At 34.6% G+C, this 15,084-nt stretch overlaps 1 protein-coding gene across 2 annotated transcripts in view; it reads left to right on the top strand.

Moving 5' to 3' along the window:
* LOC136825499 (uncharacterized) overlaps positions 1-15,084 on the top strand; it is a 42,984-nt gene continuing 27,900 nt past the window's right edge. The window contains exon 1 of one of the 2 annotated variants that reach the window (XM_067082055.1): positions 1-109. In XM_067082055.1, coding sequence (XP_066938156.1) covers positions 89-109 — 21 coding nt within the window. In that variant the 5' untranslated portion in view covers positions 1-88. Of the gene's footprint in view, positions 499-15,084 lie in introns of both variants that reach the window. The other variant, XR_010849361.1, reaches the window with a different exon arrangement.

Genomic DNA, 15,084 nt, shown 5'->3' with positions numbered 1-15,084 from the left:
CCCCGAAGTTCCGAACCAACCAAGTGAGCAAGTGTAGGCATGTTTTGTGCAATTTTGTTGTCAGTTACTTCGCTGGATTTATTGCGTTATGGCTGTGAATTCTAACAAAGTTAGTGTTAGATAATTGCAATTTTATATGTCCTTAATTTTTAGGCATTAGTAGATGACTGACATGGTAATAAACGGATAATAATGGTTACGGAACTTCAATGTTTACAATAGCCTAGTAACTCACACCATCTGACCTACGGATAGATTATGAACCTTATCCCGACTTTACCGAGTAATCAAAATGCTGACTTAGCCTTGCTTATTATAATATATGTGATATGGGACTTGAAAATATTTTCCTGTGTGTTAATGTGTGTTTTGAACGTTTCTGACGTTAGTTTCGTCTACCAATGACCTACCCAAACTCCTCCAATCCAGGGTACACGGGTAGTTTGCTGAATGACTTTATCAGGCTATTAGCACGGCGAATTAAGTGGACTTAGGAAGGTAAGGTCAGGACATGGCATTCTAGATAAGGTTAGGTTTGTTTTTGCCTTAATTGGGCGGGGGGGGGAATGAAGCCATGAATTGTGGGGGGAAAATGAAGCCATGAACCCCCACCGCGCCCTCAGTGTCCGAAGTTAGGTTAGGTAAAGATAAGTCTGGTTAGGTCATATTCCCTCTTAAATGCCTATCAGGCCTACAGTACCCCTGACCTCTCACCCTGCATTTGTTCTTAAAAATTATACTTTCAAGCCCGAAATGAAATTACAGTCTAGAGTAAATTAATACTGAAGACGCTTCAGTAGGCCTAAGTAAAAGTAAAAATATTCTGTATTTTGTTTGTATTATTTTGATTTAAACTATTATATGATATTGAAATTTTTGGCACCAAAAGTAGGGTCCCGCGGACTTTCAGCGGCTCCATAAAACTTGACAGCAAAAGAAGCAAAACATCAGTAATAATTACAGTGCATTAAAACAGGAAAATTATATTTTCAGGTATAAAATGTGATAATGGTTTAAAGTGGAATTTAACCCTTTTTTTTTTATTACTTTAACCCACAAGGTGCTGCTGGTCATCGCTAGAATCGACGCGTTATATGTTGCGCTAGGACAACAATATTATCAACACTTTATTTTCAAATATAGCGGTAAATTTAGTCCCTCCCTTTATCTCTGTTTGAGTGATGTCAGCAGTCTCAGCAGCCATTTAGCTCACTTGTGAACATAAAAGATGCCAGATTTCTCTTAATCATAGGTATAAAAATAGCAAAATTGTAAACCTTCCATCAGGAAAGTATCGTGAAGTTGAGCAACGGTAGAAGATTTTAATAAATCTTTGTTTTTTCTGTGAATTTTGGAGATAATGGCTTTTGATGATGATGCTTATTCATTTTCATCAAATAATGATAGTGAGATAGATAATTACAATGACAGTGGGGATAGTAATATTGGATTTTTAGTTAGTGTGCATATGACAGTTAACATACACACATATATACTCCCATTCAACCAATTAATAACTGTTGTATATTTTTTGTACTTTTATAGTTGTTTCTTGAATAGCTAAGGAGTAATATTGTCATGAAAAAATTTGAAATTGTCTCAGAAAATACTGCACGAAGCATTCCAAAACTAAAAAGTGGTTTTTGAAAAAATGTTTTCTTTCCAAAAAAATATTCTTTTTAAATATAAGTTTTTAAAAGTATTTTATATTCTATTTTTGATTATTAATCTGCAACACAAGGTGATTACAACCATGTATAACATTAGGTGACAAGTCAAAAAAATGAGCAAGAAAATATTGGTTCCATTACTAAAGTGCAAATGCATAATATTGCCGTCATCCGTAAGTGGCATCCCCCTAGCATCTCTTGGGCTAATACCAGCTCTGGATATTGGATTTTTCTTTGCCCCTAAGTCTTTTCAATGTGCTCAATATAAAAAGCACAATGAAATCTACCCCCAGTTTATCATTACCAAGATATTTAAAGTCTGTTTACGTTTCACCTTTCACTCCTGTGTGACTGGTACTAAACAGTGTTCATGCGAATGGGCCTGTTATAGAAGTAAAAATTGACCAAAATTTGGAATTGGCTAATTTTTCATCCCAAATTTGGTTAAATTAGTCTCTAGTAAACTTAGCCTACTAGGCCTATACTTGTAATATCTTATTGGTCTGCTGTACAGTTGTGCAGACCAACACAACAGTAACAAATAAGTAAGCTTAGTTAGTCTTCAGGTCAGCTTATGCTCAGGCTAGCATGTGTTATCTTTTGAGTTCCTGGACACTTCATTATGTAAAGTTGAAATTTCTGATTTCAGTTCTCTTACTTACCTTAAGGTACTTACCTCAACTGAATGTTTGTGAGGTGTCCCCAGCCCCTGATCAATGGTGAAATAGGCCTAGGCTAGCTACCATGGAAAACTAAAAAACAGTTGGAAAATTTTAACCCGTGTTTAATTTCTGTTATCACTAGAGGATTGGAAATTAGGGTATATAAAAAATTAATTGAAACTTAAGAGGGATACTGCCTTGTCAGTTGTCACTTAAGCCCCTGACACTGAGTATGACCTGGCCAGTCACCTCTTAATCATCAGAGAGTGAGAGCTATTCCATGCTCCTCCATGCTAATAAGCTAGACTAGGTTTGGCAGAAAGATATTTTAGTGCTTGAAAATTAGGCCTAGCTATCTTAATATTGAAGAAATATGCTAAGGAAATCACTGGAATAAATTAAAACTCTTATAATGTAGTAGACTATGCCCAGGTTAGTTTCAGTTAGTCTGCAGAGGCTGATCTGACTTGTAGTAAGCTATGTCCAGGTTAGTTTCAGGTATATAGATACAGAAGCTATCCTGACTTGACCTAAATAATGGATTTAGTTCACAGTGTAGTAAAGGTTTAGACTAATGCATCATGAAAATTGTCAGATTTTGCCATATAAATCATAGATACAGTTAGGTATCATGATTATAAAACAAAAAAAGTATATTTATAGTTTACTTAGAACATCTAGTTAATCAAAGGTAATACTGTACAATACTGTATATTGTGTGAGAAATTTAACTGTCTGAATTGCTTGTTGGTAATTCATTATGCAATAACCTGGCTTTCTATCCAAGTGGAAGCTAAGTTTTCTAAGGCTTTTTATTATTATTATTATTATTATTATTATTATTATTATTATTATTATTGAACAGATGAACCCTATTCACAAGGAACAAGCCCAATGGGGCCATTGAGTTTAATTTAAAACTTCCAAAGAATATGGTATTCATTGGAAAGAATAGCAACAGGTAATAGGAAGTACAGAAAGAAGAGATTAGTGACTAGAAAATAAAAAAAATAATAAATAAATAGATAAAAATGTAAGGAAGTTATTAAAATACAAGGAGTTTTGTTTTAGGGTGGTAGTTATTCATTGTCTACTCTAGAACTTTTGGTTATTAATGTTTTAAGTAAATGGATGTCATATTTTTAGGGTAGGGAAACTAAAAGCAAAAGAAGTTTTCTGAAATCCTTAGTTGTAGAGTTCCCATCAGAACTTGGTATCATGTGTATTTAAGTCATTAGATGAAGAGGGAACTTTATACACTCTTATTTTGTTCATGTTGTAGGGTTTATAGTCTAAATGAATATTATTTTCATTATTTTTTTTCTAGTTCTGTCTTTTTTATCAAGCTGTCCAGTTGTTAGTTATATAGTAGCCTATGTTACTTAGTGTTATGTTTTTAATGTGCCTGTGTTCCTCTCTCATCTAAGTGAAAATCGCTCATTAATTAAATGAAACATTAGCCAGTAATGACTTGTCAAATTATTTGGTTGTCATATTCCCAGAGGCTGCTTACTGCATTAACCTTTTTTTATATTGTATGTCATCTGTACTTTGCACCAGGAAACTCATGTTTTCCATATTCAGGTACAGATTGCTGTAACTTACTTCTGCTGTGTTGTAATTGTCACCAATATTATTACTATAATTGAAAAAGCTATCATAATAGTGCATTCCACACAAAAAATTTGACTTCTCTGTTGGGACAGGTCAGAAAACTTCTCAGGTTAATTAATCAAGTGTAATTTAAGGCTTCCCTGAGTTACTGATGTGATTTGGTGTTATAATTTATTGCTGGGAGTAAATGTCTGAAACTGCCAATTTTGTGTCATCCAAATCCTGACACTCCTGTTTTAGGTTGTAGGGATATTTCAGCTATCAGGTGAAGTTCTTGGGTTAGTTTAGAAATTATTGGGTTTTTACAGTACTGTATTCAAATTTGTAGTAACTTTCAGTAACCCCATTACTTGATGTAGCTGTATATTAGATTGTTTCAGTGATCACGAATTTGTGTAACTAATAAGTATCTATTTTAAATTCACCTGCATGAGGTGAATTTAAATATATATATATATATATATATATATATATATATATATATATATATATATATATATATATATATATATATATATATATATATGAAGATAAAAAGGCCCATAAAACACTTTTTTGAACGTTGCAACCATATATTTCTCGAGCACTTCCTTCTGTGCCCCTGATCACTGGTAAAATATGGGCAGATGAAATGTTACAAGGGTATATATACAAAGCATATGTAGGTGTGGCATTAAGTCTCCAATGGCATGCAGGTGACCGTTTCTCAAAAAGTAGGGAAAGTAAACAACTCTGTAGTGGTTTTGGCCTCATTAACTCCAGTTTGGCGACGCGGCTGGTGGTCGTGTTTCCTGGAACACCTTCTTCAGAAGAGGTCTGAGGATTAAACTGTCGATGTCGTCCGATTTCCAATGTCCTCCCGACAAGTTCATATTGTGGTTTGATTGATGATAGCAGATTCCAGCATCTTTCTTTTGTACGGACAGCTACTTTTGAAGATCAGCTCCACCCCGCTCCAATTTATGGAATGGCCTGGATCTCTGATATGTAGGAAAATCCCCGAACTCTCTGAAGCATACCGTACTGATCTTTTGTGCTCTATTAATCTTTGCGAGAGGGATCTACCCTTCTCCCCCACGTAAATCTCATTACAATTGCTGCTCGGAATCTTGTAAACTCCGGCTTCTTCCCTTTATTTATTTAAGTATACGTTAATGAGTGAGTTCCTGATGGATTTGGGATAATGAAAAATAAAAGGATTGTTAGACCTGAGTTGTTCGGTGGCTTTTTGGATGTTTCCGACGTACGGAAGCTTTATTTTGTTGTTAAAATCTATTTGTCCGTTGTGAGTGGGACCTCTGTAGTATATTTTATTCGCTTTGTTAATAGCCCTCTCGATAATGTGTAGTGGATAGAGCAGTTGCGTTAGATGTTGGCAGATTGTGTTGAATTCTTTGCCTAGGTACCCATTTGAACATATTCTAAGCCCCCTGAGGAATAAGTTGCACCCTACCATGATCTTTACGGAGACATCGTGGTAGCTTAAGAAATGAATGTAGGAAACAGCAAAAGTGGGTTTCCTATATACTGTGAAAGCATATCTGTTCTGTTCTCTTATGGCCAGTACATCTAGGAACGGCAATTTTCCGTCCTTTTCCCATTCCGTTTTGAATTTTATGGTCGGAACTAGCGAATTTAGTCTATTAAAAAATTCATTAAAGTCTCCCCAGCTGTTGTCCCAGAAAGTAAAAATATCATCCACGTATCTAAGCCAGATCATATTACGGGGTTTGATAGACGACAAATTTCTGTTTCGAAATATTCCATGTACAAGTTTGCTAGAAGGGGTGATAGGGAACTGCCCATGCTACAGCCAAATTTTTGTTCGTAAAAATTACCATTGAAAGAACACACGTTTTTAGTTACACAGAGGTTGATAAGTTTTAGAGTTTTATCTATGCCAAGAGGAAAATGGTCTTCATATGGTTGTAATTTCCTCTTTAAAAAAGACAACATGTCGGAGATCGGGACTTTAGTGAATAATGACTCGACGTCTAGGCTAAGCAATTTGATGTTATTTAAGGGGATGTTTAAACTATTGAATTTATGTATAAAATCCTCTGCATGCTTGACGTGGGAGGATGAGAAGGTTCCTAGAAAAGGTGATAACAGGTATGCAAGCCATTTGGATAATTTACACATGAAAGTCCCCCTGCTGGATTATGGGGCGTAAAGGAATCCCATCTTTATGTGTTTTCGGAAGGCCGTAAAAGTAGGGGAGAGAGGGGTTGATTATCTTGAATGTCTCTAGTAATTCTGTGCTCTTCTTATTGCCCCCTAAATAAGGTTCTGACTGATTTGTTAAATAGGACGGGAATATTTGTTGTGGGATTTTTCGTTAATTTATCTTAGGTCTCCGAATCGTTTAGAAGTTCTTGAACTTTATTGATGTATGTCTCCTTATCTAAGAGAACTATTTTCCCGTCTTTGTCAGATTTTGTGATTATAATATCCCCCTTCTTCTTAAGGGGATCGGCATTTTGGAATTTTTAACGACAGGTTGTTGATATATAGGGGTTTGTTAAAGGATATTGTGTGGAACTTCTGGGAAAAAATTTTTGTTCAGTGACCTTAGGTTTTTTTCAGAGCATTTTCGGCCAAAAATGGCCATTTTCAAAATGCATCTCCTCCTTTGTTTTTTGTTTGAAACCCCAGGATGAGATTTGAACCACGTATAAAACACATATGGACCTTCGATACAAAGTTCCGGGATTTTTGATTTTTTCAATTATTTTTCGAGATATGAATTTTTATTTTTTTAATAAATTTTCGGAAAAATTACAGAAATAAAATTGCCAAAAATCAGAAACTCAAAATATTAAAAATCCCCGGCTTTTAATTAATCCACCATGTTTCCTCATATTATATATGAAATTTCATTTAGATTGGTCCAATACTAAGGGAGGAGATACATTTTGAAGGTGAAAAACTTATGTTTTGAAACGGGCCTTCAAAGTTTTAATTACATAAAAAAGTAAAAGGGACTTCAAAGACTGTGTTACAATTAATTCTATGGTTTTAATTTTTATTTTTTGGGTATTAATTAATGCAAAATGATTATAAATAAGAATATTAATTGATTATTTATGTAAAGACCTAAGACACATTCTTATAAATTTTAGGTTCCTGGTCCCCTGTCTGATCTTGCTGCAAAGGTATTACTCTAGGTATCATAGTTGCCTACACTTTTTTATTAGTGTCTCATGAATCCATCCCTTGCCAAATGGATCCTGGGAATTACTTTTCATTCACAATTAGGGTTCGTGATTTCAAGTAATTCATCAAGTCTTGCTTCACTTATTATGATCATTTTATTTTCAGGATCGTCTATAATATCAGCCAGAGCTACTGCTTTCTTTTCTAAAATATCTTTTGCCTTTGGTCAGTGATGAACAAATAAAGAGGCGTTTAGGGGTGGATGATGGTTGGTCTCTGGTCACAGAGATCGCTGCCTACGTCGTTTGATGGGCGACAGCTCGCTCTGAGATCGCTCCATTTCCCTCTATGGCACTAATTTCTTGAACTCTTTCTTCTACTTCTGACTGGACTTTTCCACTTGGCTTCTTCATATTTTCTAAAGGTTCGGATATAAGTGAACTCTTGGACCTTTTAGGCATTAAAAACAAAACAAAGAAAATACAGAGTTCAGTCAAGGCTAGCGAGCATGAAAACGTGTCCTTCTAGCTTGAAGTTTATAGGCAACTCTCGGACCACAGTCGGCGTCATGGTATGACGCGTGTAGCGTTTCATGGCTAGGAATAACTAAAAAGGTGCAGTAGGATATTATTGACATTATACATTTCATTTCAAAGGAAGTTTCTGTAATATATTCTCCAAAAACTATACCAGACTAAATCATTTCTTCTACTGGTGTTTTATGGGTATATAGTTATTTGTTACATTTTAGGCCATAACTAGAGAAATACGGCAAATTTTAGCATAATATTTCGTGGACACATTCTTGAACCCTATACGAAAGCCATAGCATTTTTTTCAGCAAATATAAGTTTTTTAAAGATTATTGCTTTTTTTAGGCGATCCTTAAACTAACTACGACAGCATTTTGGAAGCTCAAGAATTTTTTTGTTATTTTGCTCCAAGACATTAAAGAAATGCCTTTGAGACAAGCATCTTTTTGTCATAATTGTTTTTTGCAAAATGTTTATCAAAGCAATTAAGAAATTAAGATTACTCTCAGGACTTGGCGGGAATGAAACCCCAAGATTTTAGAACGTCTGTTCTTCTGCCGTGAGGGGATGGTTAGAGAGGTTCAGCACATTATTGTTGAAAAGGCCAAGATTATTCCATACACTGTTCCTAATCAGTCTTTTTAATTTGTTGCTCAAGTTTCTTGGGAACGGTCACAAAAACACACAATCAGAGACTTAATGCCACACCCACATATGCTTTGTATATATACTCTTGTAACATTTCATCTGTCCATATTTTACCAGTGATCATGTGAGAAATATATGGTTGCAACGTTCAAACAGTGTTTTATGGGCATTTTTATCTTCATATTTTGTTGGTATTACAGTAATAGACATTCATGTATGTATATATATATATATATATATATATAGAGAAATTGGGCAGAGTTTTGAGGAGAGACCTTCAAGAGAGGAGAGAGAGATTGGTTTTAAGGATATACAGTTCCATTTGGAGATGATACTTGTAAATTTGATGTTATAAATATGTGTATATGTATATATATTATGTGTGTGTATAGTGTTAATCAGGTGTAAAGATACATTTGGTTTACTCTATTCTACATTACTGTGTATATCTACATATATATATATATATATATATATATATATATATATATATATATATATATATATATATATATATATATATGTATATATATGTGTTTGTTTGTTTAATCAGTTCTACATTACCGTAAATGCCAGGGTTCTGGTAAATTCTCAAGAACTGCAGGAACAGCGAACCCAAAAACATATACAGATGAATGTCTTTCGAACCTCCGGTCATCCACGAAGCCAGTTTTAATGCGTGATCTTCTCTATCCATATCTCGGGGTAATTGTCAAGGGAGGAAACCTACTGTAGGTCTCTGACACACGGCTAGATGAATAGTCTTATGACTAAGTCCCGGCTGACGTCATTTGGCTGGGGCAGGCGCTGTTGAGATCGTAACATAAGCATACTGTATATCGAAAGGGTTTCCATACTTAACTTACAGTTTGACGATTTTTGAACCCAGAATCAAGTTCTTCATATTTTTCAAAGGTTCGGATATAAGTTTTTGATAAAACTTTTATTACAAAACAATCTCCACTGTGCTCTGATCAACTGTACCCCGTAGGGAGTAGCGCCGTCAGTGCTTTTCACGTTGTGTACTTTTATGATGATGTATAGGACCACAAAAATTTATTTAGGCTACAACTCGTTTAGCAGTTTATGTACGCGTGAACTTTTGCAATATCAGTGTTGGCTTATCTTTATTCCTGTGTTATCTCTGTTGTTTTTATTTCTCCTCCTCCTTACGCTGGTATTCTTTTCTTCGAGAGCATGGTTTGCAATTCGTGGCCTTTTCAGTTTATTCTACGTTAAAATTGGTTTAATTTGAATTATAATATGGGAATGTTTATTTCGTTGACTTTCTCCTGCTGATGGTTTTAACTAGATGTTGAAAGGCAGGATAAATTTTGGTTCTTACCCTTATAAATTATAAGTTTTATGTCGAACTCTTAAGCTTTAATAGTACATAAAATGAGAGCGATTGACATTACAAACAGGTATGCTACGGACCGCATTGGCTCGCACAGCTCAAGAACCTATTTCTGATATGACTGACAAAACATTATTAGAAGAATGTTTGCCCTTCGTTTTTACAGTTCCGATATTACATAGTTTTCTTTTAAGAGAAGAGATCTGAAATATTTATTTCTAAGTGGCGTCACAACAATTATGGTCATCAACGCGGCAGATTCGAAAACAAGTTGTGCAGAAGAACTTTAAATTTAAGAAAGATGTTGTTGAAAAACTGTGACGAATTTCCACACGAAAGTGGTTTGTATAATCATGATTGAAAAATGATCGAATGCAGTGGAATTTGAGTGTCAACCACACAGTAGCAAAAACTGCAATGAAGACTCATAAATCGAATGGTATTTTTATTAGTAAATAAAATAAAAATTTCAGTAAAAAGAAAAAAATCTTAAGTTGTTGCTCCCGAAATTACAGTGCAAAATAAACGTGAGAACTAACTTTTTGTTTTTAACTTAGCAATAAAAAACTGGGTCAGTTGCGCCTTCCAGGATCTTTTGTTTTTGTGGCGCCATTGGTGCAAGTTCATGTTTACAAGAAATTATTCGGAATGATTACTAACAAATTGGGCAGAGTTTTGAGGACATACCTTCAACTTGGGTCATATTGGTTTTAACTCTCTCTCTCTCTCTCTCTCTCTCTCTACTCCAAAGGTTCTTGTAAAGGTTACGGAGTAGGAGACTAGTGACCTGAGTGAAGACGCAGTTCAAGGTTGGAGAAATTAGAACAGAATTGTGATCAGGTTGTTTTGGATGGCATACATTTCTCTCTCTCTCTCTCTCTCTCTCTCTCTCTCTCTCTCTCTCTCTCTCTCTCTCTCTCTCTCTCTCTCTCTGTTATATATATATATATATATATATATATATATATATATATATATATATAATAGAATATATATGTATGTGTGTGTATGTTCGAGGAGTGTGGAGAACATGTGCGGAGATGTTGAATATTCCCTCAGTCATTTGCAATGTTCGTGGGGGATGATAAACAATCGTTTATTAGTTCCTAGGGCTCAGTCGGAGCTTGGATTGTTGCAGCACAAGTTTTATTAGTATAGATAGAGTTCTCACCAGTTTGAAGTATCCGAAAAAATAATGCATAGCAGTCGGACTGTCAGGTGAATGATCTCTCTCTCTCTCTCTCTCTCTCTCTCTCTCTCTCTCTCTCTCTCTCTCTCTCTCTCTCTCTCTCTCTCTCTCCTTGCTCCCGTTACTTTGAAAATCAAGGCAGTTCAGATTTATCATTCATATTAGTTTCAGTGTTTGAGTTTCAGATGTTTTACGAGTTTTAAGCATTTGTAAACTTCTTCCATTATGTGTACTGACAATTGTTAAACAAGGACCTACGAGAAAGTCTTTGTAGTGAGCTACATACTCTTGATTTCTTTGGCAATGTAAATTGTTATAGAACTGTTTTGCGTTTTTTCTATTCACGGCACCTCCATTTTTATTACTTCTGAGTAGGACCTGTGGCTTAACAATATTGTTTTCCTTTTTTTTCTTTTATGGATGTATTCATGAAACACACATACTGTGTGTGTGTGTGTATATAAATATATATATATATATATATATTATATATATATATATATATATATATTCAGAACCATTTTTCATATATAAATATTATATTACACACACACATATATATATTATATATATATATATATATATATATATATATTATATATATATATATATATATATATATATATATTATATATATATATTCAGAACCCTTTTTCATATATAAATATTATATATATACAGTATATATATATATATATATATATATATATATATATATATATATAGTATATATATTCCATATACTTATATGGCCCAGTATTCAGAACCTTTTTTTCTTATGGGACAAGACTAGAGGGTCATTGACTTGAAATTCAAGCTCCAAAGAATATATTGTTCATTTGAAAGAAGTAACATAGAGACAACAGGAAATGTTGTCTATTGGAGATCAGTTATTAAAAAAAAGATAAACTAGTAAATATATATATATATATATATATATATATATATATATATATATATATATATCTCAGGTTTAGATTATCTTTTTTTCTTTTTAATGGTTGATCTCCTTGCTTTATATATGAGTATGTATATACTAGTAAAATACAAGTGTAAATTGTTTTATAGTAGCAGTGCATTGCATCTGCGCTTGAAGTTTTGAAATTCTAATTGCACAACAGCCTCAGGGAGACTGTTCCACAGTGCAACGTTGTGAGGAATAAAAGACATCTGGAACTTAGAAGTTCGACAACTTTTGGCACATTTACTGCATATCCCTGCTGCTGTTCAGCAAATGTTGTCGCTCTGAGTCAAGAATTTAGTAATATATATATATATTATATATATATATATATATATATATATATATATATATATATATATATATATATATATATATATATATATATATATATATATATATATATATATATATATATATATTGTTACAAACAAGCTAGCCACAAATCTGCAAGGAAGTGTCAATACTTTCGCTTGGTTACCTGATCTAGGCGCCTATCTTGAATCTCTTTAAGTTTTTTTCTCTCGTCGACATTTGAACTGTAACCCAACTTCTAGACATCAAAGTAATTATTCACTGTTCTTCAAGACACTACAAATGGTAGCATTTGTAGAGTCAGGAATTGTTCTGGGGATGGGTGAAAGAGTACAAATGGGTTAGTTCGAGGATTGTTTGGGTGAGATTGTGTATGACAGGAGAAGAGTTTGGATAGGAATGGAAAATAAGAATAAACAAGGTTTTTGAAGAATCTAAATATGAGTCTGGCTGGGATTGGATAATATGAAATGTGGTTGTGATAGGTGGGTTTATGCAAGGGTAGATGACAAAGATGGAATTTTTGATAAATACGGCATCCCTGGAATATTTAAGAATAGATGGAGTCTTGTGGAAAATTTTTTGTGATAGGTTTTGATTATTATAAATATGGGGTTTTCATGGAAGGGTGTACAGAGGTATACTTAGGAAAGAAAAAAATTAGGAAAACTTTGCATGATTCTCTTAATGCTGAGTAGGTGGAAGAGCAAGTTTGTGGATGTAATGATGGGAAGAGGAGTGGCTAGTGGTACATCTGACCCTTAGTAGGTTGAAGCATTGCACATAAACAGATTTTCATTCCTAATCCCTTCACTCAATAGACCCATCACCAGGACAAACAGAAATGAGCCTAGTGGCAATCCTTGTTGAGAGCCAACTCTGACTTTAAACATTAGTGTTTTGCCACAGGTTGTTGTTACTCCTGTCCTTGTTATTGTATATAACAGTTCAACCTACTTCTGTGGCACTTTCCTCTTTCTTAAACAGTAAAAACGACTCCCTTGGTATTCTATCAAATGCTTCTTTTGGTCTGTTAATGTACAGTAGAGCCTCCGATTACCATCCAGCCTTAACTGTACCTCTCCTAACAAAACTGTCCTGTTGGAAAAGTCTTCACAGTTGCTCCTAGTCTCTCGTCAAGTATTCTTTTTAAAACGTTCAACAGATGTTCTGTTAGTTTGGTTCCTCAATAATTACCACATTCCATAACATGTCCCTGTGCTTAAACATTTATCATCAGACTTTCTTCCAGTCATTTAACATTGCTTATTCTTCCCAGATCGTCCTTGATAGTTCCAGTATTCATTCATCCTCCTCTGTAGCAAGCACCTTCCATATTTCAATTTGCGCTTTTGATGGGCCTGGTACTTTGCTATTCTTTATTTTACTCATAGCCTTCTTTACTTGTATAGATGGTATTCCATCTCCGGCCCCTACGCCCTCCCATCTCCCATTTCCCCCCTCTCCCAAATTCCTCTCTTTCTTTTAGTCTGGACAGAAGATGCTTGTAGTAATATGACCATCTTTATTTTATGCCATCGTCCTAATGTAAGATATTTTCTTCTCAATATTTGATGACACTTGATTGACCCAGGTCTTGTCTTTGCTTTTACCTTGCACTTGATATTCTGTAAATATAATTTTCACCTTCTTTTCTTCCTAACCTCATAATTAACTCCTCTGTAAATTTTTCCAGTAGCTGTGCATAACATCTTAGTTTCTCGCTGTTCGTCTTTACACCGTTTTTCGGTACCTTGAACAAGTCCTATCTTCAAATCCTTGAAAGCCATAGTCTTCTGCCTAACCGAATCTTGTTGTACTTCTCTATTCCACTAATACATTTCTTCCTTTTTTGACACACCATAGCCAAATGTTCGTATAAACTGCTTCCTCTGTAGCTCTCACATATGGGTTCATATCTTTCCAATATTTTCCACCGTACCAACTCCACCCTCTGTAATTTATTCCTACCTGATGTCTTTTTCTTACATACTCCTTATATTGCTCACACTGTTCTCCTTCACGATTCCATATTCTAAGTCCATCTGCAAGGTAGCAGTTGTTGTAGCAGTTGCTTTCATGACATGAAGACCAAAGGGTGACTAGAGTGGTAAAAGAAGAAAAAGAAAGCAGATTAGACGTATGGGCAAAGAAGTTGTGGAATAAAGAACTGACTAGTGAATAGAACGTCAATTGGTTAAGGTTTACATGTCATGCAGTACTGAATGGTGAGGGTGAAGAGAAACTGCAGAAAGTAGTAAAAAAAAAAAAAAACTAGTTTACACGGGGAAAAATTTAAGAGTAAAATCGATTTTGTCAGGAATTAGGATTAGAAGGGAAATGGAAACCCGGAAGAATGAGTAATAGGTACTAATATTGATGGAGAATACTAGAGGCAATTAATTCGTATAATGGAGAATAGGAGACTGAGAGAAGAGTTAAGTAGCAGAATAGGTAAAGTGAGGAAGATTAAGTTGTAAAGGATTGGGAAGGGACATGGCGTTTGTATGGAAATGAGGGTTGAAATGTGTGAAGGTATTTTTAAGCTAGCTCTATTTTATGGAAGTGAAATGTAGATGTGTAATGAATTACGGCCAAATGTTGAAGCTGTAGTGCTGAACAGTTACCATAGAATATGAGGTGCAAGAAGAATTGAAAGGGTAGAAATGTGGAAACAAGTAGTTGTAAAAAGGATGGTGTAGGTTGAAAAGATGGCTTAGCATTTTGAGATGAAATAGTCGTCTGGAAATAAAGGAAGATCAGTAGGTCAAGATTGTATGATTAGGAAGTGTTACAAGAGAGGAAGGAGGAAAATTAGAAAGTGCTGAATAGATGTCGTGAAAGATGTTTTGGAATGGAAAGTCCTTAATATTCAGGATAGTGAGAGGATGCGTGCAATATAGAATGAATGTCAGTGGGTGTGCAGGTCGATTGGCGTGACACCAACACAGAGGGTTCATCAGTAGATGAACCTTCTGT

This window comes from Macrobrachium rosenbergii, chromosome 37, assembly GCF_040412425.1.
Source record: "Macrobrachium rosenbergii isolate ZJJX-2024 chromosome 37, ASM4041242v1, whole genome shotgun sequence".
NCBI classification, from domain to species: Eukaryota; Metazoa; Arthropoda; class Malacostraca; order Decapoda; family Palaemonidae; genus Macrobrachium; species Macrobrachium rosenbergii.
Note: the sequence above shows the minus strand (reverse complement) of the source record. Positions and strands in the feature narration are given on the sequence as shown.